At 37.7% G+C, this 26,353-nt stretch overlaps 1 protein-coding gene across 5 annotated transcripts; it reads right to left on the bottom strand.

The window, feature by feature from the left end:
• Positions 1-41: 41 nt before the first annotated feature.
• On the bottom strand, positions 42-25,577 carry LOC105230801 (uncharacterized). Of its 5 annotated transcripts, XM_029552236.2 has the most exons (12): positions 25,231-25,499; positions 23,557-23,762; positions 3,163-3,225; positions 2,954-3,092; positions 2,780-2,894; positions 2,260-2,709; positions 2,045-2,146; positions 1,415-1,633; positions 1,234-1,353; positions 596-1,173; positions 429-525; positions 42-364 (listed from the first exon to the last, which is right to left on the bottom strand). In XM_029552236.2, the coding sequence occupies exons 2-12, from the start codon at positions 23,609-23,611 to the stop codon at positions 239-241; spliced, it is 2,064 nt and encodes a 687-aa protein (XP_029408096.2). In that variant the 5' UTR covers positions 23,612-23,762; positions 25,231-25,499; the 3' UTR covers positions 42-238. The 5 variants fall into 5 exon arrangements, with proteins under 5 accessions (XP_029408096.2, XP_029408097.2, XP_011210083.2 ...); XM_029552237.2 differs by lacking the exon at positions 2,045-2,146 and having other exon boundaries at positions 437-525; positions 25,231-25,577; XM_011211781.4 differs by having other exon boundaries at positions 437-525; positions 1,415-2,146; positions 25,231-25,521.
• Positions 25,578-26,353: the final 776 nt, after the last annotated feature.

Here is a 26,353-nt window from a genome sequence, read left to right as displayed (position 1 = left end):
TTTAATGAGTTTGGTGAATAATTTCTAGAGTAGTATGTATGTATATGTGTGTATGCATATTGTATATTAATAAATATGTATAGGTGAATATATGCAGTTTCATTGCCTTACAAACGGACTTAGGTTTATAACAAGGATATGTAAATTTACTTAGCATACTATATATGTATATGTGTGTTTGTTTGTATATGTATATGTTACTAAGCATATGTATATGTAATATAAATGAGCAATTCGACTAATTTGTGGCCGCTTCACTGATGCGTACACTTATCCTTCGACTTCTTTTTCCGTTCGTCGCCTGAATTTGAGCGTCGGGTACCCTGAATCGGCATATAAGGCGGTGTGGGGCTAGAGCTTTTATCTGCAAGACAAAAAGAAGAAAGTAAGCATTAAAATGTACACGCTTTAGGCTGACAACCAAATACATATATACCAAAAGTACTCGACTGCGAGTAGTTCATGCGTGGCGCCAGCTCGTGTCTGCTTAGTGAATCATGCGAATCGATGGAGTAGTTTTCAGATCTGCAACAACAAAAGTGTGGAGAAAATTGTACAATTACTGCTGGTGAAACGCATGCAGCGTCAAACCTACCTAGTCATTGAGTTGTGTTGCAACAGATGCGCATCACTGGTTGCGCTAATGTTCAGCGACGTTGGACGTTGCCCCGGGCGACAGCTGTCTACCGGCAATGTGTAGATGTCATCTTCGCCGCGATTGAGCAACATGCTGTTCGGATGCGCACCGATGCCATTGTGTTGACTGCCGTTGCTGCGGCGGCCACCCTCACGCGACAGACTGCCATTGGTGAGTGTGCCATTTTGTTGTTGGCGTTGTTGCTGATTGTGCAGCACATCGATGGGATTCGAGTAGGCCTCCACATCGATTATGTCCGCCTCCTCCTGCTCCTCCGCCTGCATGTGTAAGCCATTGCGCGCGGCCGGTTGTGGGGCGTAAGCGAAGTTGTTGGCAGCGGCCGCTGTTGGCGAGTGTGCGGCATGTGACGAGTGCTTGCCAAATGAGAGGCAATCCTGTGGCAGCGGTAATAGTGGACCGCAATGTAGCCCGTTTGACGAGCTGCCATTGGAGGAGCAGAGCGTTGTGTTTCCATCTTTTTGTTGATGTTTGCGCAGACGCGCTTTTTCTTTGGCGCGTTTCGCCTTGGCGCGCTCCTGCGGGAAAATGGTGGATAATTAATATTTATATAAATTGTATGGAAGACAATAATTTACGCGATCTTGCAACATTTTCGCTAGTTCTTTGTCTTGCGCCTCGATCGCCAGCAGCCGATCGCGCTCTTCCTGTGTGAGTCCATCATGCGCCTCCATTTGCTGCAAGCGACGCGCCAGCAACTGTAATTTTTGAAAGTAATAATCGTAATGTTTGAAGTTAAAGATAATTCAAAATGCACACCTCATCCTTCTGCTCCTGCTTCAGCTTCTTACTCATCTCCTTGATCTCCTCCATGGGCAGTCCGATCTCCTTTAAGCTCGCATAATCACACGGATCCACATACAGTTCGATATCGTCGGCGTGCGCTTGCATGTGCCGCTCAGCGGCCACGGCATTTGGCACGCCACGCCCACCGCCATCATTACCCACCAGCTGATCGTATTTCTCCGGTGAGAGTTTCTGAAATTTATGTTCATTTCTAAGCAAATTCTCATTCGAAACCGAATGCAGGCGATTGCTCAAAGCACCAGTTGATGGATTGGGGTGATTATTACTGAAAGTGTTGTGTATTGGTGATGATTCGGGTGCATGGCCAACAGCCTCACCATTCAGTTGGCGTATGTTGTCTACAACATCCGAGTAGTCCACCAACTCTTCAACTGAGTGCTGATGTTGGTGTAGTGGTTGTTGTTGCACACCAGTTGGTGTTGTTGTTGTGTGTGTTGGTGAGTGATTAGTATAGTGTGTAGGTGTTGGGTGGTGCATATCGAGCGCATTGCGTTTTTGTTGCTGTTGTAGTGCGGCTGGTGCATGCAAGTGTTGGTGGTTGTGCTGGTGTGGGTGTTGATGTGCAAATGAGGATGACTGTACCGAAGCGGTTGGCGATGCTGCCATTATTGTTGCCGACGCTGCTGCTCCTCCCGAGGATGTCGAACCCGTCGAAATGGATGACAATGAGTGTTGATGTTGTTGCTAATGAAAATGAAATGAAGTTGTTAGTATGTTAATTTTGGTGAGCTCAAAGTCAGGTGCAAGCCGCAATGGCGTGCATCATTTTTGCTAATTTTCGGTGCTTACGGACTCACCAATAAGTGGCTGCTGCCGTTCGCTTGTGACTTTGCGGTTTTGCGTGTTGAAGATGTTGGTGGTGATGGTGAATCTACGGCGCTGGTAGAGGCTGCCGCTGCTGTTAGCGAGGGTGACTTTTGTATGCTTATGCCAACATAACAATCGGTTTGTGAGAAATGATTCTGTTGCAACAAATATGATTCAGGCGATGTTTGTGGCAATTCGTGTTGTTGTTGTTGCTGCGGCTTGTGATATGGTTGAAATGCTGACTGTTGTGGTGTTTGTGGTGATTGTGACAATTGTTGATGACTTGATGTGTGCTGGCTACTACTACTACCACCAAAATATCTACCATTCGATGTTGAGGGTTCATTTGGATTCTGTTGCAAGATACTTGCTTTAGCTGGACGTGGCGGTGGCAGTTGCGCCTTGCCACGTGTGGGTGGCGGCAAATTCACGTACAGCTCCTAGAGACGGTGCAAAATGAAATTAAATTAAGCATAAACATATATATTTCCGTCGAGATATTTTTCTTGCCTGCATCTGCTGCGCCATCTCTTCGCTCTCTAGCAACTCACGCTGTCGTTGCTCCTGCAAGTCACGTTCCAGCTTGTCGGCGATATCCTTCGCAACACGCTTGTCATGTGCCTCCCTGTGGTAATATAAAAATTTCAAATTTACTCCCTACGAGTGCCGTTTTATTGCACTTACTGCTCGAGCAAACGTCGCCGATACATTTCCACTTGCTTCTCCGCCTCCTCCTTCTCTTTGATTTGCTCATTCAGCGCTGTCGGAAAGTCTTCACGTACCACAGCATTGCGCTGCCGATTGCCTTTGTAGAAGTCATTTACTGGTGGCGAAGTGGTACCGGTCATAAAATGTTCATATGTATATGTAATATGTGGGTTATATAGACTTACTCTCTTGCGACTGCAATTTATAGGCCAGTGCGCTGTCTTCACGTACCAGCCATTCCTTGCAAACTGCAATAAAAGACAGGAGAAAGAATTGAAATTATTATTTAATTTAATAGAAAATTGTGTATACTAAGGTAATGAGTCATATAGTATATATCTATGTATATATACATATGTATATACATAAATGGTATGCTAGGTATGCCTATAAGATAGTCATGGTTTTCTGATAACATAGATAGTCTTAACGATTAAAGAAATCCGTCTAGCTTAGGTTTTGTTAAATGTCTGATCCTCAGCAAGGCGGAGAGATCACACTTTGACTGTTATGTGCAGTACTTTGTGAAGCTAGATGAATAACTCCTGAAGTTGTAGTTAGCTTTCGGCAAGAAAGGGAATAGAAACCCGGAATTGTTATTGTCTTTTCAGGTTATCACCAATATTGAGTATCTACTTAATACTTCCTTATATCCGATATTCATACACTGTCATATGTTTTACGTCGTTTAGAGGCTTTTTTATTTTATTATGCCAGTTTATATGATTTAGACCAATTTGTGTGATTTACTCCAGCTCTTTAACCGATTTCCTAAGTTCCAATTTGAAAGCGTAAAATCTACTTTATATCTTATTATACCAGTTTATTTAATGTATACCAGTTTCATTAATTTATACCAGTTATTTAGTCTGCTCGGGACTACTGTCCCAGATCTGTTAAAACCAACATCTGGATCTGCCAGTTTATGTGATATAACAGTTCTTTGCCAGTTGCGCTACTCTCAAGGGTGTGACAAATCGAACAATTTTTACTGGTTGTTTATCCTCTTCTCTACTCTGCCATATCTAATGTATCAAACCAGCCTCAATTAAAAAGTTTCTTCGTATCGAAACCAACTTTTATTTTAATGTAAAAATTTCTAGATTTAGACCAGTTCTCTGCTAAACCTAATATCTTTAAAAATTTTCAAGAACTTGCCACTTTCTATGCTAGCTTTTTTACCAGCTGTTTGTTTAACTTGCTACTTTTGTAGTTATTTTTGTAAAGATGAGTTATTTCAAAGACAGGTTTTTTTGTTATTGTACCGACTTACGTTTGCCTAATCGAAACCATTTTATTCAGAGAATGCCATTGTGATTTATACCAGTAGTTTGTTCGATTCAACACTCTCCAGCGCTTCCAATAGTAGAAGGCACCTAATAATTCGCATCCAAATAGAGAATTAAAGACCTGCTTTCCCTTTAAATGAGAGCATATGTAATACATACATACATATAGTATGTATGCATACATATTCTAACGGTAACATTATACCACTTCTAAGCGAGGCTTACTCTCGTATTAAGTGTCATCGCATCCTGTTAGTCACCGGAAAACGGTCAAAGCAGTTTAAGCAGCTTTCATTCGATTTTTTTTTTGCCAACATTCTTCTGGCCAATATTGCGAAAGGCAGAAGTCAAACAACGCCAGATCAGATCCGCAATTCGAGCGATGAGAAAAAAATATGAAAGCGAAAATAAGAGTACCGCTAAAAGCTGAGAAAAAGCGGCGATCATTAAATGGTGTGTCGTTAAAGCCAAGAATTTGTAAAAAATCACGTAAACCTGCCTTTACAAATATATCTACATACAACAAACACATAATTGGGCTGAAAGCAAACATAAAATAAATTTATATAATATTTACGAGTATTTGTGTGCTTTGCGTGACTAATGATAAGTGACTAGAACATAGGTCACTTTAGCACGCACGATCTGATGCAATAAAGCCGCTTTTGCGCTTCGGTGCAAGAAGGCGTTGAGAGCAATAAACCTTTCTATTTACAAACGTATTTCTGTCATACTTTTTAATACAATTCAAATGCTTTGTACACATATTTGACACATTGGAGCTGCATTTCGTTGATGATCTGTTGCGATCGCGCTAGACTGCTTTACTTTATTACTGCGAAGCCATAATATAACTGCCTTACAAGTTTCATCATTGCTGTCGGTCATTATCCAGGAATTTCTTTGTTTGATTTACTGGCCTCATTTACCTTACGCACAGCTTTTCTACCTACATGCAACCGTCTTACCTTCTACCATGCACTGCTGCACAGGCGTGACTCACCCTGCCACAATGTTGCGGACAATCGGATGCAACTACTTAACGATCTCTGCTTTTTCTCAGCCACTTAACAATTTCAAGAATGTAACAACCATGTAAAGTATGGCTTAAAGTATGCCCCTTAAGCATTGCGCCCTCAACAGTTTGTGATTGAAATTCATTGTAACTGTCGAATGACTGGTGTTTCGGCGTTTTCACCCGCATTTTGAGTGGCACTGACGCCGAGCGCAGAGGCAGACCCCGACAGGCTGTCACACAACACGGTGCTGCCTCTAACAATTTATCATAATTTTTGTGTTTTTCTTTTAATCCCTTTCGATTTTGTTCTGGCTCCGCCGAGCAAGTTTATTCGAAAAAATATTCATTCGTAAAGAATGGTGCGTAATTTGATCGTGTTGCGTGAAAAGTGAGTGTAGAAATATGTGAGTGAGTGAATGCGTGGTGGGTGTGTGTGTTGGTGCATGACGAGCTAAAAATTTCTGTGAACCATTTGAGGTTTTTAAATTAGCATAATTAGCGTTTAGGAATTTATTTGTGCGCTTAGATTGGCTCCGAGTTTATTGACCACTTTGATTGTGAATCATTAGAAGTTAATGATTTTGTCTAATTATGGAGGAGCGCAAATCAAAGATTATGATTACATATACATATGTATGTATGTATACACTTTACTATAGTAAAAATAACGTCTGTTATTATGTTATATATTAGGATTTTTTTTTTGTCATTAAAAAAGTTTATTGATTAACATTAAACCTTTGTCTTAGACCAGTCGTATATCTACTATAGCTGCTAGTCTACATTTCTGTATTACTATAAGTCATGACTCATGCGCAACCAATCGAGCAAATGGATTCCACAGAACTGAATTTTTTGTCACTGGAGATATCCATGACGTTCCTCTTCCTAGATTTCAAAGCTGCTCTTGACAGCACAAAAAGGAGCTGCCTTTATGCCACGATGTCTGAATTTGGTATCCCTGCAAAACTAATACGGCTATGTAAGCTGACGTTGAGAAATACCAAAAAGCTCCATCAGGATCGGGAAGGATCTCACCAAGCCGATCGATACCAAACGAGGTTTCAGACAAAGCGACTCTCGTTAGTGCGAGTTCTTCAATCTACTGCTGGAGAAAGTAATTGGTATTGCAGAGCTGAATCGAGAAGGTACAATATTGATGTCATTGGTCTCAACATCATAGTTCTGCTTTCTCCAGATAGGATAAGAAGCAAATGGGTCTGGTAGTGAACGGGAACAAGGCGAAATATCTCCAGGCATGAAATAAACAGTCGTCGCACTCGTGACGAGGCACCCACATCACTTTTTACAGACATAATTTTGAAGTCGTAGATAATTTCGTCCTCCTTAGAAACAACATTAACACAAACAACAACGTCAGCATCGAAATCTAACGCAGAATAACTCTTGCCACCAGGCGGTAATTCGGACTGAGAGGGGAATTGAAAAGCGAAGTCATTTCTCGATGAACCAAAGCCAAACTCTGTTAGTCATTAATTATTTCCGTCCTTCTATATGGTATGCAGGTATGGACGATGACATTATCTGATGAGCCGGCCTCAGGAGTATTCGAAAGAAAGGTTTGGCGGTACTTTGTGCATTGGCCACGGCGAATACCAAAATCGATGGAACGATGAGCTGTTTGAGATATATGACGACATTGACATGGTTCAGCGAATCAAGAGACAGCGGCTACGCTGGCTACGTCATGTCGTCCGAATAGATGAGGAAGACTTCGTTGAAGCACCTGGTTACACTTGGAATCAACAATTGCTGCCAAACAGTGAAAAGAAAGAACGACTGGCGCGCTGTTGTAAACTCGGCTATAACTGCGTAAGCGGTGTCTGCGGCAATAAAGAAGAGATTCCGAAGTCTTAAGAAATAATTTCTAAAGTGTATATTTTCCCTTTATAACACTTTTTGTATAAATTGTATACTTTCCACTTGATGAATAATTTTTATACCAATTAATCACTAATTTCTATTCAGAAAAAATCACGCTTTTGCTTTACATATACATAATTAGTATATACAAACGTATGCCCAACATTTGCATACTATATACATACATATGTATATATGTACATACATATATAGTTTCTAACAGATTATATAACATATTCTTTGCCTGTCATACCCAGTCATGAGTACTTTCGTGCCGCCTTCAAAAGCGAGTTCAAAACGTGCCGCAACAACAACAATTCTTATTTATATTATTTTTCCAAATGATAACCGATTTTTTTATGTGTTTTGTTTAACACTTAGCTGGCCTTTTATGTGGATGAATAAGAACTTATCGCGTGTTTCTCCCTCTTCGCGCATGGCTATCTTCCTGGTACATCCGAATTGCTTATTGCAAAAGTCGACTGACACACATTTGACCCATATCGCTCCACAGATATGACGCTTGCATTCTGTTGTGGCTTAACAGCAGGCATTCATACAAATATGGAACGGCTTATACACACACGTATGCGGTGGTGAGTGTGCATGTGTGCAGGCATGACTAAATCTTATGAATGGGCACGAAATTTTTAAAATGTTTACTACTCATTTTTAAGTGTCATATGACTGTGACAGCACCCACATTAAAACGGGTTAACGGTAAATTTTTGTTAATATGTACGTATGTGCATCTTTCAATGTGTCTTTTTCCATGTTACTTTGTAAAGACCTTCGAACTTTTATGTTCTGACACTAGCAATCTCGTTAGTAGGTATCAGTTAGTTAGTAATCAGTTAGTTTCACTTATATTCAAAATTTTATTTTAATATAGTATATAGTAAATATTATTATTTTTTTATAATTTTTCCCATATTAACAGGGTCGTAGAGGGAAAACCGGAGGAGGTTATAGGCTGCGGGTGCCCTGAACAAAAGCTCGACATACATACAAAAATAGTTATAACAGCCATATTTATAACATGACTGTGATTAATAATTTTCGTATTTTTAATGAAATCATTTTCAACAATTCAATCACCACATCATGTAAGCAAATGTTGATAGATAACTCATTAAAAAATATACATACACACATACGAACTACACATTAAAATATTTTTTTCATAAACAGGTTGAGAATTAAACACATGCAAATGTCGTATGTGAGGTAAATCACGCTTTACTAGTTTAGAACTTTTCAAATCACTGCTTGTTTTCATTTCAGCCGGATTTATTACAATTAAATTTTTATGCAAATTCTAAGTAAAAATATTTCCAACTTGAAGCAGGGAATAATCTTGTATTAAACACAATTATAGTCATAACTTCTCCACGGCTTAGGCAATTATAATTTCCTGTCAGCGCGCGAGATTTGTATTGTGGAAGTTCATGACTCCAAGTGTATAGAACTTCAAAGACCAGCGCGCTGCTAAGCATTATCACACTTTTATGTGGAAATTATTTTCATACCTTCATAATTTTTCCAAAAGTGGCGTTTTATGATCGGTCTTTTCCGACTTCCATCTTCCGTCCAGTAACCCATAACCATTAAAGCACTTTTTGCTCATTATTTATGATTTTTTATATAATATTATTTTTAATTTGTGCGCAAAGAAACGCCCATTTGAAGTTAGTGTTTAGAATGGTGGAGCTACTGGAGCGGATAAACCATAATGTGGAGTCGTAAAAATTGCCATAAATCAAGTGACAAAAGAATAACGCAAATTACTATATGTAAGTATATTCAAACAAAAGCCAACTGAAACAAAAACAAATAAAATTATTACTTTTTTCCTCTTTCTATTCTCCACTTATTCTAAATTTATGCATATGGTATAGCTGCTGATTGAATTTCATGAACTTGCACATTTATAAACAAAACTCGTACGGGGAAGCGAGAAGGGAAATAAACAAAGAAAACGCAAATGTGTAAAATATATACCTATATGTTTGTATGTATGTATGTATACATAAAAGAAATATTAAAAAGCACTAAAATTAAAAAAAAAAAAAAACAACACGGTAGCCATAAAAAATCAGCGTTGTCGTCGAAAACTTCTTACTTTGACCGCTGGAAGAGAAGCTTCAAAGCAAAGGCAACCACAAATCGATTAGAACATACAAATACGTTTCTGTGGTTTTGATAGTTGAATGAAAACAAACAAATATTTAAAGTTTAGAAGCGATAATAAAGTGTTAGGTTAGTATTTTTACTAGGGTGATGAACTAAACGGATTTTTTTTAAATTTATTTATAATGTTTTTCCATTTTACTGATAAATAAAATATTTCAAGAAGTCAGCTGCTTCAAGCTTATACATACATATAATAAAAAATTATTGTATTTATATTTTTTTAGAATATTTGGATATTTTTTTTAGAATATTTTTGAAACTATGCTCCCTCGAATTACACTAGTACCACTTTAAAAATAGCAATTATTATTATTTTAAAAATTTTAAAATTATTAGCTGAAGTTCTACCTAAATGAACAACTTCAAACTTCAAACGATTTAATAAACACAAGACGATCCCCCTTATGTTGGAACTGGCTACGTAAGTACGATAAATATACCATATATTCAAAAATATGAAGCGTGGTTTGAATAAAAAGCCCTCCTTAATCGTTTAAAGATACTACGGAAGAGATGAGTGTGAATTATAAAGCAAATCCGTGAAGTTCTAATAATATATGAAAAATTTCACCAAATCTACAGTAGAGGGTAAAATAAGTGTCGGACATATTTTTTATAACAAATTGGATAAAAAAGGTTATCCAGCGCACAAGAGAGCTGAAGAGAGAGAGAGAGAGAGGGAGCAGTAATCAAACTCGCTAATGAGATATTAAAGCTTGGCTATAAATCTAGGAAAAAAGTAAAAACCTTTCGTTTAATTTGAGCTTATTGGCATTCCGTGGCATTTATTTTTAGAAGATTTTCGAGTTGAAAAGTTAGTCGAGTTTACATCTCAGATGGTCCATCCATTGAGTCCAATTTTCGATGACTCGTTCGAGTCTTTAGAGTGATTATTGGTTAATGGCACGAGAGATGTTTAACTCCAAGGCCTGAATCAAAGCGGGATTGTCCGCATAGACTTTAGACTTTACATATTCTCAATAGAATATAGTTTAAAGGTATATGAAAAGTCTAACGACTGCACTAATACATGAAATTAACTGCTCACTGAAATTTTCTCTCAATAAATTCAATAATTAAGGCGATATGTGTGTGAAGGGGTGCCGTATTTGTGAAACCAAATGCCTCCGAGATCACGAACTTCAATTTCAGGCATCAAATAGTCAGTTATCATGACGCGATAACGCTCGTTATTGACGGTTACATTCTTACCGGTAACATTTTTGAAATTATGGATCAATGATTCCACGGACAACAAACCACACCAAACCATTGTTTTCTCTGGATAAAATGGCAGCTTTCGAATCTCTTCAGGTTGCTCTTCATCCCAAATGTGCAATTTTTGCTTGTTTACATACCCATTGAATTGAGCCAGAAATGAGCCTCATCGCCGAACAAAATTTGACTCGAAAACGTCGGATCTTCTTTGAACTTTCCAAGAGCACATAGCGCGAAGCTATGTAGCTTATAGAGGTCAAGCGGCTACAGTTCTTTTACAACCAACACATATGTAATTTGTACGCTGTCAATTTAAGATCTCGATGTACGATGCGCCAAAGTGGGTCCAAAAATACATCAGTCCGAGTGGCTGCGAACGACGTCGAATCGACTCTGACCGGTTTTCGCGTACACTCTCAGCTACGACTACAGTTTATTGTTTTTTGGAAGTTAATAGCTGCTAGAAAATATACTTTTAATTTTTTTTTAAATCTTCATACATCGAAATTGGAACATATAACCAAACTGGTAGAAATGCAGGAAATCAATACAATTTGCAGCTTAAGTAGCCTATAATTAACCGGCACAATTTTCATGGCCTTCACTGTATTCACTAACGAATCGCACAATAACCTGAAATTAAAATGCACGTCAATGCCTACGCCATGGACAAAATACACACAAAACAAACAAACAAATATGAGCGTACCAACTGAGGAAAAAAGTGACCCGCGTAGTAATTTTTGCAATTTGGCATTCAGAACGATTTTAAATGCATTTAGACACATACACAATCATATACATATGTATGTATATAAGCAAGTACTCGCAGGCATTTAAATTACAAAAATTTGTTTATGCCATTGCATTTAAGCGCACCATTGTGTATTTGTTTGTAAATGTTCGCCAATTGCAGTTAAGACTACCTAAAAGTACACACTTGCAAACATAAGTACATATATTTGAAGTGCTTGTGTGCATGTGCTGAGTGTTAGTGACGAAGGGAAACAATGAAAAGGTAAAGGCGAGTTCTTAAGTGGCCATGTGGCAGCGTCGAGACGTCTCGAGAAAATAACAGAAAATTGCATAAATTCCAATGTTGTGAAAATTACACACTTTAATGCTTATCAACACACACTTACGCGCCTCCATATGCATTCATGCTGGTTTGCATGTGCGCCTACGAACAAAAAATATGCATGCAGGCCAACGGTCAGCTGGGAAATGCGATTGTGCTGGCCACGGTTAGCATATACAGCTGTATACACTTATGAAGGTTCATATGCTTACGCTGTACCTTGTAGGGATTATCAGTGGTGAGAATATAGGATTCATATAAATTCACGAAGAATTTTTCTTCGCGCTTAGAAAATAATAGTCCTTGGTTTCCCTAGCGTTGGAGAGTAGCGAAACGAACAAACTGCAGCAGTTGTTCAAATAGACAGACTGGAGCAGGAATAGAGACTGAAGAAAATCTTCTCGACGCACAAAAAACACATAATTTTATTAAGCTCATGGGTTGGTGAAGCGCCCCTGGTCTCAGTCTTCTATATAAAAATATATTATGAATGAACTCTTAGGTTCTAAAACCGATAAAAAAATATTTTTTGTGTAATAAGAAATTCCGTATTGTACTTTTTGACAGTTAACCACCAACAACAGAAAAATGAGTCTAAAATTTATAAAACAATGCTTTTTATCATTGAAGAAACGCCTCAGACCTATTGATGAGGTCTCCACATAGCATCTTTTATGAAACTCAGCTCCCAAATTTTGTTGTTGCTGTTGTAAAATTTTTAAAAATTTATATGTTTACACAAACACTCTTGAAAATAATGAAACTAACTTTATTGAATAAATATATTTTAACCGTCTTCTTTTCCTACAGGGTATAAACATATATCTATGTAACACATGAAACCCCCGCATATAACTATGTATTATATACTTATCTTGAAACTAAGTAAGTATTTATACTAAACCTCAGATTATTTTCACGCATGTGTGTGTGACTGTTTACTTGGTCAGTTGGCTTTGCGAAGCGAAATATCTTTGCACGATTGTTTATAAGGCGTCACGGCGCATAGCTCGAACTTGAGTAGGCACTGATTCAATTTATTTATTTATTTCTGCTTTTTTGTTATGTGAGGCATGCGGCAATTGGAGTGGCTAGCGTGGGAACCAGCCGTTGCTAATACAAAGCGAGCAACTCAGCAAACACTTTAAATCCAAGTGGCAACGCTACCGCTAAAACTGAAGCAGGCATGAAGCCACACACTGTTGCCGCGCAGAAATTGCTACCGGAAATGTTGCATTTTTGAGATTTTTTCCAATACCAGCCGAGAGCAACATGTAATTTTCTTAAGCGCTATGAGCTTTTGCAAAAAATATGTATGCATGAACATGACCAATACACACACACGGTCGAAAGCCTGATTTCACATAATCGCACTGTGAGCAGCAGCACTTTTGTGGTTTCCATGAATGATATTTCAATGCACGATTTCTTTCACCAGTGTTTGTATGCTTTTGCAATGCATTTTTTTGTAGTTTTGTTGTTGCATTTTTTATTTATGTAATATTTTCTATTTTTGATATGGCATATCCGCCGCATACAATTGACCCTTGGTATGTGTGTGTGTGCATGTATATGTGTCCTTTACTTTTCTAATAAAGTAAATTGAAACTGTAAAATAATACATAACAAACAACAGGTTTACAGTTACATGTTGCAGATACAAAAGCTTATTGAAGCGGCATTATTGTTGATGTACATACTTACATATGCACATACAAATATATAAAGCCTTATTTTTCTGTATCTTATAGTATTTTTCGAATAAATAGATGAAGTTGATAAAATAAAAAATATCGTGGAATGAGACCTGATGCTTCTGTTTTCCGCAAACTGGTGAATTTTGAAGTTTGAAAACGTGTTTTCTTATTCATAACTTGGTGAATATCCATAAGAAATTAGTTTTTATTCACCACGTGGTGAATATCCATAAGAATTTTTTATTCACCACGTGGTGAATATTCATTAGAAAGTTGCTATCGTCCGAAAAACATTTTATCCGCAAAGATTTGACCATAATGACTTCCTGAATGCAGTTTTGAAGGATTTTTAAGGCTGAATAAAGTTTCAGTTTCCTTCCGGTCACCCGAATCATATATACATAAATGCATGTGTATATATATCTAAATATCCATCCTCTTGAAATGTTGTTGTTGTTGAGACCTAGAAAACATTTTCGATTTTTTTTTTAATTTTAAGGTATGCTGTCGAATTGACAGTTCTTGGTTGGTGGAAATTTCGGGTTCTTTGCGGTTAGGCGGAATCGAATGAAAGAAACTTCCGAATTCGCCAGATAAAAATTCCGGTTAAGTAACTAGTTATTCGAAAACCGAACTCGAACTCTATATATATCTTCTGATTCCGGTTACATGGACTTGCATAGAAAGCATTATAAAAATTAATTTTTTCAATACCGCCAAATTGACCAACAAAAATTTCCGGTAGGTTTCGGATAAGTCACCGGTTAACCGAATCCGACTACTATATACTTGTGTATCTGGATGTCCACAGTTGTTGTTGTTATATAGACTTAGAAAGCAATTTCCAAAAAATTTTGAGAGATGCTGCTCAGTTGACAAACCTTGGTCGACTAAAATCCGAGTCCATTCCGTATACATGGAATAGATTGTCGTCGGAACCCATTTGGTTTATAATCGTCTCTATAGTGACAATTTCTGTGCGTTTTAATGATTCCCGACTTATAGCTTGTTATGCACATATGAAATTTAAGTCATTTCCGAACCCTTGATGGAGAAACCTTCATATGACAGATATACTCGTACACTACACATTCCGAAATGGAAAATCAAAAAATTCAAAATATATTTTTCATAATTTTTGGGGTTTCCTATATACGTTACTCATATCCTGATAATAACGAGAGATAACAATAACGGTTCATTGCACTTGGCTAAAGTCATTATATACACTGATGCGATCGATAATTAAAAATTAATATTAACGCTTGCATGCTCCACATGCCACAATGCGGCGCTACTTTCAAAACTAACAAATTTACCGTATAAAATTATTAAAATGAAATTTAATTGTAATCGAAGCGTCAAAGACTGACTACAAAAGCCTAACAGATATGAGATAACAGACACATACATACAATTATTTATATGTATGTGTGCATGGCATGAAAAAATTAGAAAGTTGCACTTGATTGCAATACCAACACACATATAACACATAAATACTTTTTTTTAATAATAATAAAAAATTGCTGAAAAGCGTTAAACTGAGCAGCAGGTGCTGGAGCCAACAAAGAAAACAACAGCAAAAGCGAAATGAGGAAAAATGGAAAAATTAGCAGATGAATTGTACGGAGTCATTGCCGTCGACTTCGTGGAGTTTGTTGTCAAACAACGAAAGTGGAAAAACTTGACTCAAGGTTGATGTAAGCGAGCACACACACACACACAGACAAATGCACTTAATTTACACCAACAACACTTGCAGGCGATGAACGCCGAAAAACCGGCTATTAATAGTGGCAATGCGCTCTGCAATCTGCCGATGAAGAAGCTACACCAACAACTGCTCGACACACACATGCTTATATACTATAAAAATATATTTCTATGAGGAGTGCTGCAACAGATATGCATTAAAATTTATAAATAATTATGTGCTTCGCGCAGCCTGCTTGACTAGCTAACTAGCTGCGTGAATGAGTGGCTGAGAGGCAGCCTCGCTGGCTAACAATGACCTTAACCATGATGAAAGCGAGCGAATGGCGCGTTGGAAATGGTGCAGCGGCAGCAAGTTGATGCGCGCCAATGTCGCCTGACAGTTTTACTGCTCACAACTGTTAATAAAATAAATTTTACGAAATGCTCAAGCGCAAATATCATACACATATATAGTGCATATATACGAAAACACATAAATATTCTAAAATTAGTTAGCGCTATGAAATGGCCGCATGCCACATGCCGCTTGGCGCTGCGTTGCGCAGGATGATGGGCGCTAAGCAGCACATTTGAGTTTACATGTGTGTTGTTGCCAAGTATTTTTCGATATTTTTACGACTTTTTCCTGTCATTTAATTATCATACTATTTTCGCTTTTATCTTTATGTGGCCGATAAAAGTGTGTCCTTCTGCTACTCACTGCACAAACGCAAGAGCTCTCAGTTGGTTTTAGTTGAAAAGCCGCACAATGCGAATATGGCATGTGGCAAGTGGCAAGTGTCAAGTACAGCGTGACAGCCATGGTAGGCATTTCAATGAAATGGGTTATGGCAATCGATTAACAAATGCTAGTATAATAGTATATTTCTACATTTTACCCTCTCGCAACATAAACTAAGTCACATATGTAAATGCATATTAATGCATACAGCCTATAAAGCGTTTTATGTAAATACATATGTATGCAAGGAGTAGCCACTTTCGAGAAAAGTTTTCACTATTGTATTTTTCTCAGTGCATTGAAAAGCGAATGGCCATCTATTCGGACCACTAAACGCTTAAGTACTTAATGCTTCTAGACTCTGCTGAAAGCCAAATTGTGTCACTAGAATAATACGTTAATGAATGGTCTTTGGAATATGGTCTTTTGTGAGCAGTCCTGCAGGAATCAACATAATGTATAAAACAGAAAGTTAAAAAATTTCCCTTGGAAAATCGGTTATCCTTTTTCACAAAGCAGTTCCTCAGTATAGGTAGGCTTCAAACTCTTTTCAGATCATTATCAAAAATAGTTTGATTTATAGATCGCATAACTTTCAGAATCATACTCCAACTCACAACTCACTAAACTGAGGTAAAGCTCGATCTGGCATATAAACGATATATATTTATACATACATACTTCTTAGTATGGAAAAATTTCGATCTAACCCATACCAACAGATAGATTAGGGTAGGTTAATCTGGTCCCTTGTTGCAGTCCTTTGTGATACCAGCTGGAGTTCACTTGCTAAGTTCAAGAGGAGTAGTCATCTGTTAGGATGCCTGCGCTTGACGCGAATTTTAATAGACTCTGCGACCTCGCTGTCTATACCTCCTCCAGTGTATCATACTATGGATACCACAGATGTTTACAGCGTAGTCTTGCTAATGGGTTACAAGTGCACAAGAGATGCTCCATTGGTGCCCTTCTCTAGGCATTTCTTGCAGTCTTTTCGATCTGTCAGCTCCATCTTGCGGGCTTATGCCGCCACCAGACAGTGACCACTTAGTATTCCGATCATTTTCCTACAGTATCTTCTACCGAATGCCAACACATAACATGAATTATCGACAAGATCTCTAATCTGTATTGTTTTAAATGTAAAAAGAGGAAACGGTATCGCTAAGGTTTCATACCTTACCATTAGGTATCTTAACAAAGCACTTAGATGACTTAAATGTGCGGAGTCGGTATTAGCGAACTCTTTAAGTTTTTCTTGCCCCCTTAGATATTGTTTAAGCATAATAGATCTTTGGTAGAATTCAAAAGCTTGAGACTTTGGTAAATGCTTCGAAGTGAGATCAAAGTTTTAAGGTTTCCCCAGTCTCTGATTCTACTACAGAAAGTTATACATTCACTCCTATAGCAATATTTGCCTTGCGTTGGGTAAATAGGCTTGTTTTTCGTGAGGCCGGAACAAATTACCCTTGGAGAGTTAGAGAGGCCTGTCCGCAGTCGTGCCAAGAACTCATAGATATGAGTTAAAACGACCGTCACATTTCTACAAACCGCCTAGAGGCACCCATAGATGTATTAAGGCGGCTTATGTCTACTTCAGCCAATTTTGCAGGTTCGTAGAAGGAAAGGCGACCGAGATGCCTTAACCTTAATCTGGACTTCAACTTCCTCTCTGCAACTATGACAAGTGGAATCCTCCAAAATATTTAGCCTCATCGCCAGAGCATCCATATAAGTTTAATATGAAATTTGCTTGATGCTACAGTAAGTGGGTTCATGGACCTCTTGACTAGTATTTAGCTCACATCAGCGAGCTCAATGTCTGTAAGGCAGCTCAGCTATCGGAATGGATACATAGTTCCTTAAAAGTAACCACATTTTATTAAAGTATTTAAGTTACGACAGAAGATTACTCCTTCAATTTTCTCGATGATCATCCATGAAAAAACTCATTGCGTTTTTTTTCGCCGACTCCTCAGCAACCACGTATCCCTCGGAGATACATAAGTGCGCGGAGTTCTCCAAATTATTAAGGATGCAATCCATCCAATCAAAGTGAGAAAGGATTTCGGAATACCCCTCTCCGGTACTAATAATACATCCAGCTTCCAGAAATCTGATAGCCACTTTTCTTTATGTAAAATTGCATTAAGTCCGCTCAGTGGTGTCATACGTGGTGCACCATTGAAACCAATGAGAGCCGCGTGTTGAATACGCTATAGCTGTGTGTGACCTTAACGGCACCGGTTTCAGAACTAGTTATGTGTATAGCTGCTGTAAGATATGCACCTGTGAAGGCTATTATCGCTTCGGTGTAGCTGTAGCCAATGTTTCCTCTTCTTTTACCAAAAATTCAGAAAATTATATATTCTATAAAACATTTTATTGATGTTTCGAAGTTGTTTGTGGTTAAACCAAACATATAAAAATTATCGGTTATAAATATTTAATTTTGATCTTTTTTCACGCGAAGAATGCCAGAGACGCTACTTGATTAATGTTGTTTGAAGGCAGAAGTTCAAAATTAACATCAGATGTAAACTTCTTGATCAATTCCATGCCTCTTTGCACATGTGGAGGCTTTTAATTCGACGAAATAAAATCAGAGCGGTGTAATGGTTATACTTAATGTATGGATAGGCGCATGAAAGTGCAGCAAAATGTAGAATCTTCTTTGTTGCGACCGAAATAAAAATTATAATAACAAAAACTAGCTAAACCCCAAACGGGAGTGTTGAAATGAACCATTCGTTGCCGCCTTAAGTGAAGCATGTTGCATGTGGGCATAGCGGCCGCTTAGCTGGACGGACGTTCAACAGCAAGAGGGACTGTCAATCAAGCGCTAAGCCAATGCAGCGCGCTGTTGCATGCAATAAAACTCGAACAACGTGTGGACTATGAAATGCTGCAGCCGTTGAAGCACTGCTGCAGGGGCAGTACGTTGCACCAGCGGCGGCCAAAGTAAGTCGAAAACGCAAAAAAAAGCAACAGCAACCACAAAATGATAGGGAACTTTAAAAAACACAACAGCAACAACAACCACATACATACAAGTGCAACAGTAATTGCAGTAAATAACAGCAGATGCTGCGGCAACAACTGTACAGTGACCGTTGAGCACACAACACTTTTTGTGGCTGCCACCATTTATGCACACACTGTTGTTGCTGTTGCTGTTGGCGGTGGAAACAGCAATTATTGGCATTGTTTGCAACAAGTAACCGTCAGCCGAACGGTGCGCCGCATGCACGCCAACTTGGCAGCAAATCAAGCATTTGTTGCCGCAATATGCAACTTGCAATTTAGCAGCAACAATGCCAACAACAAACATAAAAACTATTACAACAAAAACTATCCAACAATGTTGATGAGTACGACAAAGCCATCAACAACAACTGCGGCAGCTGTAGACACATCATCTCGTGCCACTGCACTTTGCAGCAAATTGTGGCAACTGCCTCAGTAGCAGCAACTGCAGCAGCATGAGCGCTACGTTCAGTGCACAAAACTGTTGCATTAAAACAAAATGAGGCGGAAAATGGCAGCAAGCAGCTGTAGATACCATGCACAAGCGGCATTTAGTATTGGTACTTACTAGTGTGCGTGTGTGCCACATGGCATTGATTGGCGCCTTCATCGCACGACTTCATTAGTTTAAAAATAACATTCCACATGCGGCAGTGCAGGAGCTTTTCTAAATAAGCTAGGGTGGTGAAATGGTGAGGACATGTAGCTACGATGTGTATCGGTATCTGTATCCGGATCTGTAATTAAAATTGGTTGTCATCCCTAGCTTGATCCATATCTGAAGATAGCGCCAGGTAACATCTCTGGACTTCTAAAAGTAGTCGATTTACATAGATCTGATCTTGTCAGTACCACAAGACGATGACCACAACTTTTCCGGTCAACAGTAATGTCTTAATATTTTTCGGAAGAGCTTCACCGCTTGAAACTGGTCAGGGGTTTGGGCCAGTGGAATTATGTTTCGTGGAATTTCATCAAACGGCGCAGAAACCTTTCTTTTCCACGCCCAATATTTTTAGGAGAATGCGACCCTCAAGGCTTTCGAAAAGTCTATTGACTCAGCTAGCTCGCGTATCTTCAACCGGTTTCCAGCATATTAGCCCAACATGTCTTAAGCTTCTTTGAAACCCCTAAGTCTTAGCTAGTTGGATGGTCCGAAACAGTCCATCGTCCACTTTTATGGATAGATCTTCTCACGTAATCATTTCATTATCTGTCATTCTCCACCTGGCCTTTCCAACGGAGTGGAGGTCTTCCTTCTCTCTGCTTCCCCCGGCGGGTACTGCGTCGAATACTCTCAGAGCTGGAGTGTGTTCTTCCATTCGGACGAAATGACGTAGTCAGCAAAGCCGATGTCTTTTAATTCGCTAAACTATGTCAATGTCGTCGTATATCTCATACTGCTCATCGTTCCATCGAATACGATATGGACCGCACATCTTTCGCAGAACTTTTCTGTAGAAAACTTGTAACGTCGACTCATCAGGTGTTGTCATCGTCTATGCCTCTGCAGAACGGCAGTAATGAGTGACCTATAGAGTTTGGTCTTCCTCCGTCGAAAGAGGACTTTACTTCTCAATATCTTATTCGGTCCGAAGTAGCATCTTTTGGCAAGAGTTATTCTGCATTGGATTTCTAGGTTGACATGTTGTTGCTGTGAATACTGGTTCCAAGATAGACGAAATTATCTACGACGTAGTTATGACTGTCAACAGTGACGTGGGAGCCTGGTCGACGACTGTTTGTTTGATGACAGGAGATACAATATTTCATCTTGCCTTCGTTCACCATCAGACCCATCTGCTTCATTTCCTTATACAGTCTGGTTAAGGCAGAACTAACTTGTTAAAACCAATGATATCGCTGTCATCGGTGTACACCAGCAGCTGTGCGCTCTTATAAGAGATTGTACCTTCTCTCTTCTTATATTTATCATCATTTCTCGTTTGTGTGCCTCTTCTTCGCACAATTTAATGAGGTTTTCAACGTATTTGATTTGGAATAAAAACTCAAAAACAGCTAACTAAACATACGAGTGCGAAAAGCTGACAATGAATCCGCTTGTTATAACCAAATAAACAAACAAATCAGTCTATAGAGGGTTAAATAAATAAATAGTCATATGAGTATGAATATATACAGAAATGTTGATGTACTCAAATGGAAAGTTGTATACTTTACGTTACTCTTTCTTTATACATATGTATGTACATATGATATGGTATATACATGTTTCAACTTTTGCAGAGTTTTGTTAAAAATTTGTTATGTATGTGAATGTAAATAGACAGCTGCGAGATAAAGTCAAATTTGCATATGATTCTCACATGTATTTGCATATACATATGTACATATGTATATACTTAAACACAGAGTAACTAATTCGCTAATTCACTCAGCTGTCTGTAACTTCAGTAAAAAGTAAGCAAAATTTTCTTCAGCCTTCGAAATTTCCGCAAACTCATATTCATATTTCTCGAAACCTCTACATACCCATACCCAGTACTTTCGAGTCGTTGTACTTTTAAAAAACATCAAACAACTTTTTGGTTAGTTTGTTTTCATCGCCGGCAGCTTCCAATTGCTTTTGGTTGCCAAAGTCTACACTTTCATTAAATATACATATGTACATATATTCATATACTACTTGTATAAATATAAGTAAGTATGTATATAGATAGTACATATACATATGTATACAAACATATGGGGATACCTGTTTAATTTTAGTATCACATCTTTTGTTGTTCGTGGTGTGAAAGTTGCAAAACAGTCTTTCGTTATTAACTGTTGTTATGTTTTGTGATTGTTTCGCTGATGATTTGATAAAAGTGTTACATATGCAATTATGAGCTACTAGTTTCTGCTGTACAAATGTAATGATAGGAAAGGTGTTGGTATTAAAATAGTTCAAATCAAAGAGAAGGCTCATTAAATGCAGTTCAAACAATAGTGCGTGGTTAGGGAGAGAGTGAGAGCAAAAGCCTCTGTTTATACGCATATGATTCGATGATAAGTTAATCGAGGTGGAAGCTATGGTAACAGTTGAATGAATTTGCTTTGTGGCTTTCACTAAGCGGAGTCGACATACTATGATGGATATTTCTGAATTTCCATATTCTAATGAGGGAACTTGGCATCGAATTCAGTTATATTAGTTGTCACTAAAGTAAATGGATCGAACAAAAAACTGATATAAATCACATGAACTGGTTTAATCTAATACAATATATCTCATGTCAAGACAACATAAGCTCTAAACAGGTATCTCGTTGCGTTAACTATCCGAGGTGATCGTGAATCGTACACACAACGGGTATAAACCGTAAACATACATATGTATGTATATTTGGTTTTTCAAAAGCATTTCATGGTATATAGTAAATCACATGGCCTGATATAATCAATCTCCCGTCGGAACAAAATAAACTCAGAACAAGTATTCTTGTTGAACATATGGAGAATAGTTAATCGAACACCCAGCTGGTATAAATGACATAAACTGGTATAACCAAATAGATAATTTAGGTATATTAGCCTTATGGTCAGTCGCGAATCGATCGAATGAAAACTGGTATAATCCAACTGGTATAACAAAATACATCTCAAGTTATATTGTTAGTTGGTCTTATCAGATAATCAAGCTGTGCGTGTTTCTTTACTGGTATAGACGATGCTGATTCAAACACTCAACTATTATAAATCACATAAATTGGCATAAAAAAGGTAAACATTTTAAATATAAACCGTTTCTGCATGTATTTGAATGGATGAATAATCATGAATCGAACACTCAACTGGTATAAAACTCTTGAGAGGCATAACCAAATTAAAATTTTAGGCAGTTAATATAGATATGTTTGGTTATTAACTGTCACGGAGGATCGTAAATCAAACATTCAACTGGTATAAACCGTAAACATATATTGGGTTCACCAAAAATATTTCATGTATGGAGAGCAGAAGACCTAGGCAGATAATTTTCTTGTATATGTTTATTGGTTGTCATAAAAAATCATGAATCGAACACTCAACTTGTACTAATCGCCTAGACTGGCATAAAAAATTGATAAGTAGCGAGTTAAACCACCCAAAAAAAAATATTAAAAATGTAAAATGTTTTATTAAATAAGGGAGAAAAGCACATATTTTTTATTTGGACGAAAATATTATGATATTTCATTCATAGAGCGCGAATCACTAATTTTCGTGGTATTTTGATTTGAAACAAACACTGGTAATTTCATTGAGTCTGAGAAACTCTCAACGCCATTGACAGATAAGTGATTTAACCACAACTTATTTAATTTAATGGCTTTTGATTATTTTTTTTTACTTTTTCTATTGCTATTCTACTTGCTACTCTCGGTTCGAAAGAAAACGTCTTCAATTTTTTGGCTAAAGACATTCTTCTGGGAAACCATATAATGCATTTATAATGAGAGGCGTCAATGACTATCTGGAGGTCGAACGATAGATTAAACACACAAATTTTTGCTATTTTAAAGAAGCAGCTTAATCTGTCAAGCTCGAATGCAAGGTGGGAACAAAAAGTAAACAAAGCTTATTACTTAATATTTTCAAATTTTTTGTTTATCACAAAGTTTCTATATGATACTATGTATATATATCTGATATATGTCTATATAAAAGCGATGCACTATTTATTTATACATATGAACTATAGATATATATACTTATACATATATATAGTATATACTACACATCCACTCACCTTCGTTGACATGTCCGCTCTTTGGTAATAATTCGGTTTTTGTCAAGTTATTCATTTTTCACCTTTTTGTTTCAAACTTTTATACACAATTTCGCCGGCGATGAGCAAAATTAAGCAAATAGTAGTATATAGATATGTATGCGATTACACGACAACTCGCACAATTAAACGACTTAGTTGTAGTGTTTTAGAAAACAGGTTAAGAACTGGAAAGGAATATAGAGAAATACAAATTTTCTTACGCTGAAATAACAAAGACACAAAACAGTTTGTGTTGTGGCTTGAATTTGAGAGCGGTTCGCCTCAAGGACGAATGTAGGAAAAATGCGGCGCTCGCAAGCTTAGAGATGCTAATCGCACGAGAACACACGGCCAGTGTGTGGTTGATTATAAGAGCAGATATTTGCGACTTGTTGAAAGCTATCACTCAAAGGCAAAGCAAAGCGACGCTGAGCGTGCAAAAGCAGGGCGACTTGAGTGTGGAGCGCGACATACATAAATACATACATGTTGTTTTTGCTGTTTTTGTTGTATATATTATAAGTGTTTATAAATGAACTTGTTTTTGTCGTCTAATGGGTACATGCATGCATGTTTGTATGTGTGTATTTGGGCGGTTTATCGCCGCAGCAAGCCAGGTGTTTACTGGAAGCCACAGCTCAAGTGTTTTTGTTGCTGTTGCTGTTATAAAATCTCGAAATTGGAAGCAACGGAAGTGTTGCTGTTGAACTAAATCGCTACATAAATGTCGTAAATATGTGTATGTATGTATAAATGCGTGTAAATATGTGAAATTAAAGTGTCTTTAACGGCTTTGCGCTCAAGCGGCGTTTATGTTGTGTTGATATGCTTCTAATGGCAGCACTAACAAGAAATTAAGAAAAAAACACAACAAAAATTAAAAATAAAGTAGAAACGGAATAACGTCTGCCTCTTTGTATATTTGACTGTTTGTCTGTATACACGCGAACTAGTTCCTCAGTCTTTGAGGTATCCAACTGAAATTTGACACACGTTCTTTTTCTTGAAGAAGCTGTTTTTTCGTTAGAACCACCGTCCACTATAGCATATGGCTTGGATCACAATAACATATAGCTGCCATACAAACTGAAAGATTGAATATTTTTTATTTTAAAGGAAATCTTTATGGAGTCTGGCACAGCTTATTGCCTTAGACAATGCTATATTATCTGAACAAATTGGTCAGATCAGACCTTTATAGCATATAGTTGACATACAAGCTGACAGTTCAAAATCAAGATTAAGATCTTCCTATACCCTTTCACACTGTAAGGAATGCACCTGTGTAGGGTATTTTCTCTTGCTTTTACTATTCTTTAATTAGTCCACGCCCGTCTCTAACGCTTTGCTTTGCACTTTACGCTGCACACACTTTCGCCAAACGTTTGTTGTTTATTTTTCAAAATTGCTTTTTCCATTGAATTTAGCGTTATAGTTTTCGCGTGTTGCGTTTTCATGCGCCTAACGGTACCAGTGTTTTCATTATTTTTCACCCGGTTCCAATTTCAAGCGTTCATGCACTCGGCCAAGCCAACAGCCGCTTACAAAAAATAAAAATAAAAACACCAACAACACAATTTTCTAGCAATTGCTTCAATCAAGTGCGTATGGTTCTCAATTAATCTTAATTTCATCACTGAACTTTCAACTCACTCTTCACTTTACACTTTGCCTCGCAGCACTTCTGCCACAAAAGTTCGCTTTAAACCCGTCACACTCGCACCAAACGCATTTATTTCAATCAAAAATAGAATAAGAAAATATGAAAATGATTTTCTTGAAACTCAAACGAAATCAGTGAAGTATTTTCACAGCTGTAACGCAGCAGCTGCATTCCTCGCCGTGTGTCGTCCGTTGCTCGAATGCACTTTGTTTTTTACTCGCCAGCTACGAGCGCGCCACTACCGTTGTGCCACCACTTCACTCACACGTCCGCAAATTAATGCTCGGCGATGGTTGGATGGATGGCCGGTGGACTCAGCGCTATGCTGATTGCCGCCGCCGCCGTCGCCACACACCGCCAGATCCAACAGCCAACAATTGCCACAACAACAACAAGCGCTTAAATGAGTGCCTAACTCAAATACAAACGAGGTGTATTCATGGTGTACGAGAGTGTTGTTTTGAACGCAACAAAAACAAAGGCACAAGAATTTAGCAACAACAAATATAATGAGTAAAATGTGTATTTATTTGTGTAAGTGTATGTGTGCTGTGACTTGTCGTTGGAAAGTTTGTTGTTGTCGTATTAATGTAGTAATAACATACATATTTGAAAGTGTAGAGAGCGTAATTTGTGCACTGGAAGTACTAAGAGTTGCCACTTAATTTATATATTTTTCTGATAAGACAGATTCTCATTATAGCATAAGATGAGGACATTATTTAAAATAGTAATTAGATGCATCTTTCAAAGTACAAAGAGAGAAACAAATTTCGAATTCTGGTATGGCGCAGAGTTGCCACTTAATTTCTACATTTTTTAATGCGATAGATTTCTAACTAAATATAGTAAGATACATTTGAAAGTACAAAGATGGAGAGATACAAAAATTTACCCTCAGAGATGAGACAGAGTTGCCACTTTAAATAAATTTTTTTCTAATTCGATGCGTTTTTAGTTATATATTAAAATGTTTGAACATGTAAATAGAAAAAGAGTAATTTTTTCACACTTTAATTACACAGAGTTGCCACTTAATTCTTTTTTTTCAGTAAAATTTTTTGATAAGTTTTTAAAAAATTATTTTTGCCCTACGTTTGCGTAGCTTTATAC

This window comes from Bactrocera dorsalis, chromosome 1 (assembly GCF_023373825.1).
Source record: "Bactrocera dorsalis isolate Fly_Bdor chromosome 1, ASM2337382v1, whole genome shotgun sequence".
In the NCBI taxonomy this organism is placed as follows: domain Eukaryota; kingdom Metazoa; phylum Arthropoda; class Insecta; order Diptera; family Tephritidae; genus Bactrocera; species Bactrocera dorsalis.
Note: the sequence above shows the minus strand (reverse complement) of the source record. Positions and strands in the feature narration are given on the sequence as shown.

Coding starts and splice junctions, on each gene's coding strand:
- LOC105230801 (XM_011211780.4), bottom strand. CDS start 23,611: ATGAATAACTTGACAAAAACCGAATTATTACCAAAGAGCGGACATGTC. Junction 1,354..1,414: donor AGCAGGAGCAGAAGGATGAG/GTGTGCATTTTG, acceptor CAAAAATTACAG/TTGCTGGCGCGTCGCTTGCA. Junction 365..428: donor CGAGTACTTTTGGTATATAT/GTATTTGGTTGT, acceptor TTTGTCTTGCAG/ATAAAAGCTCTAGCCCCACA.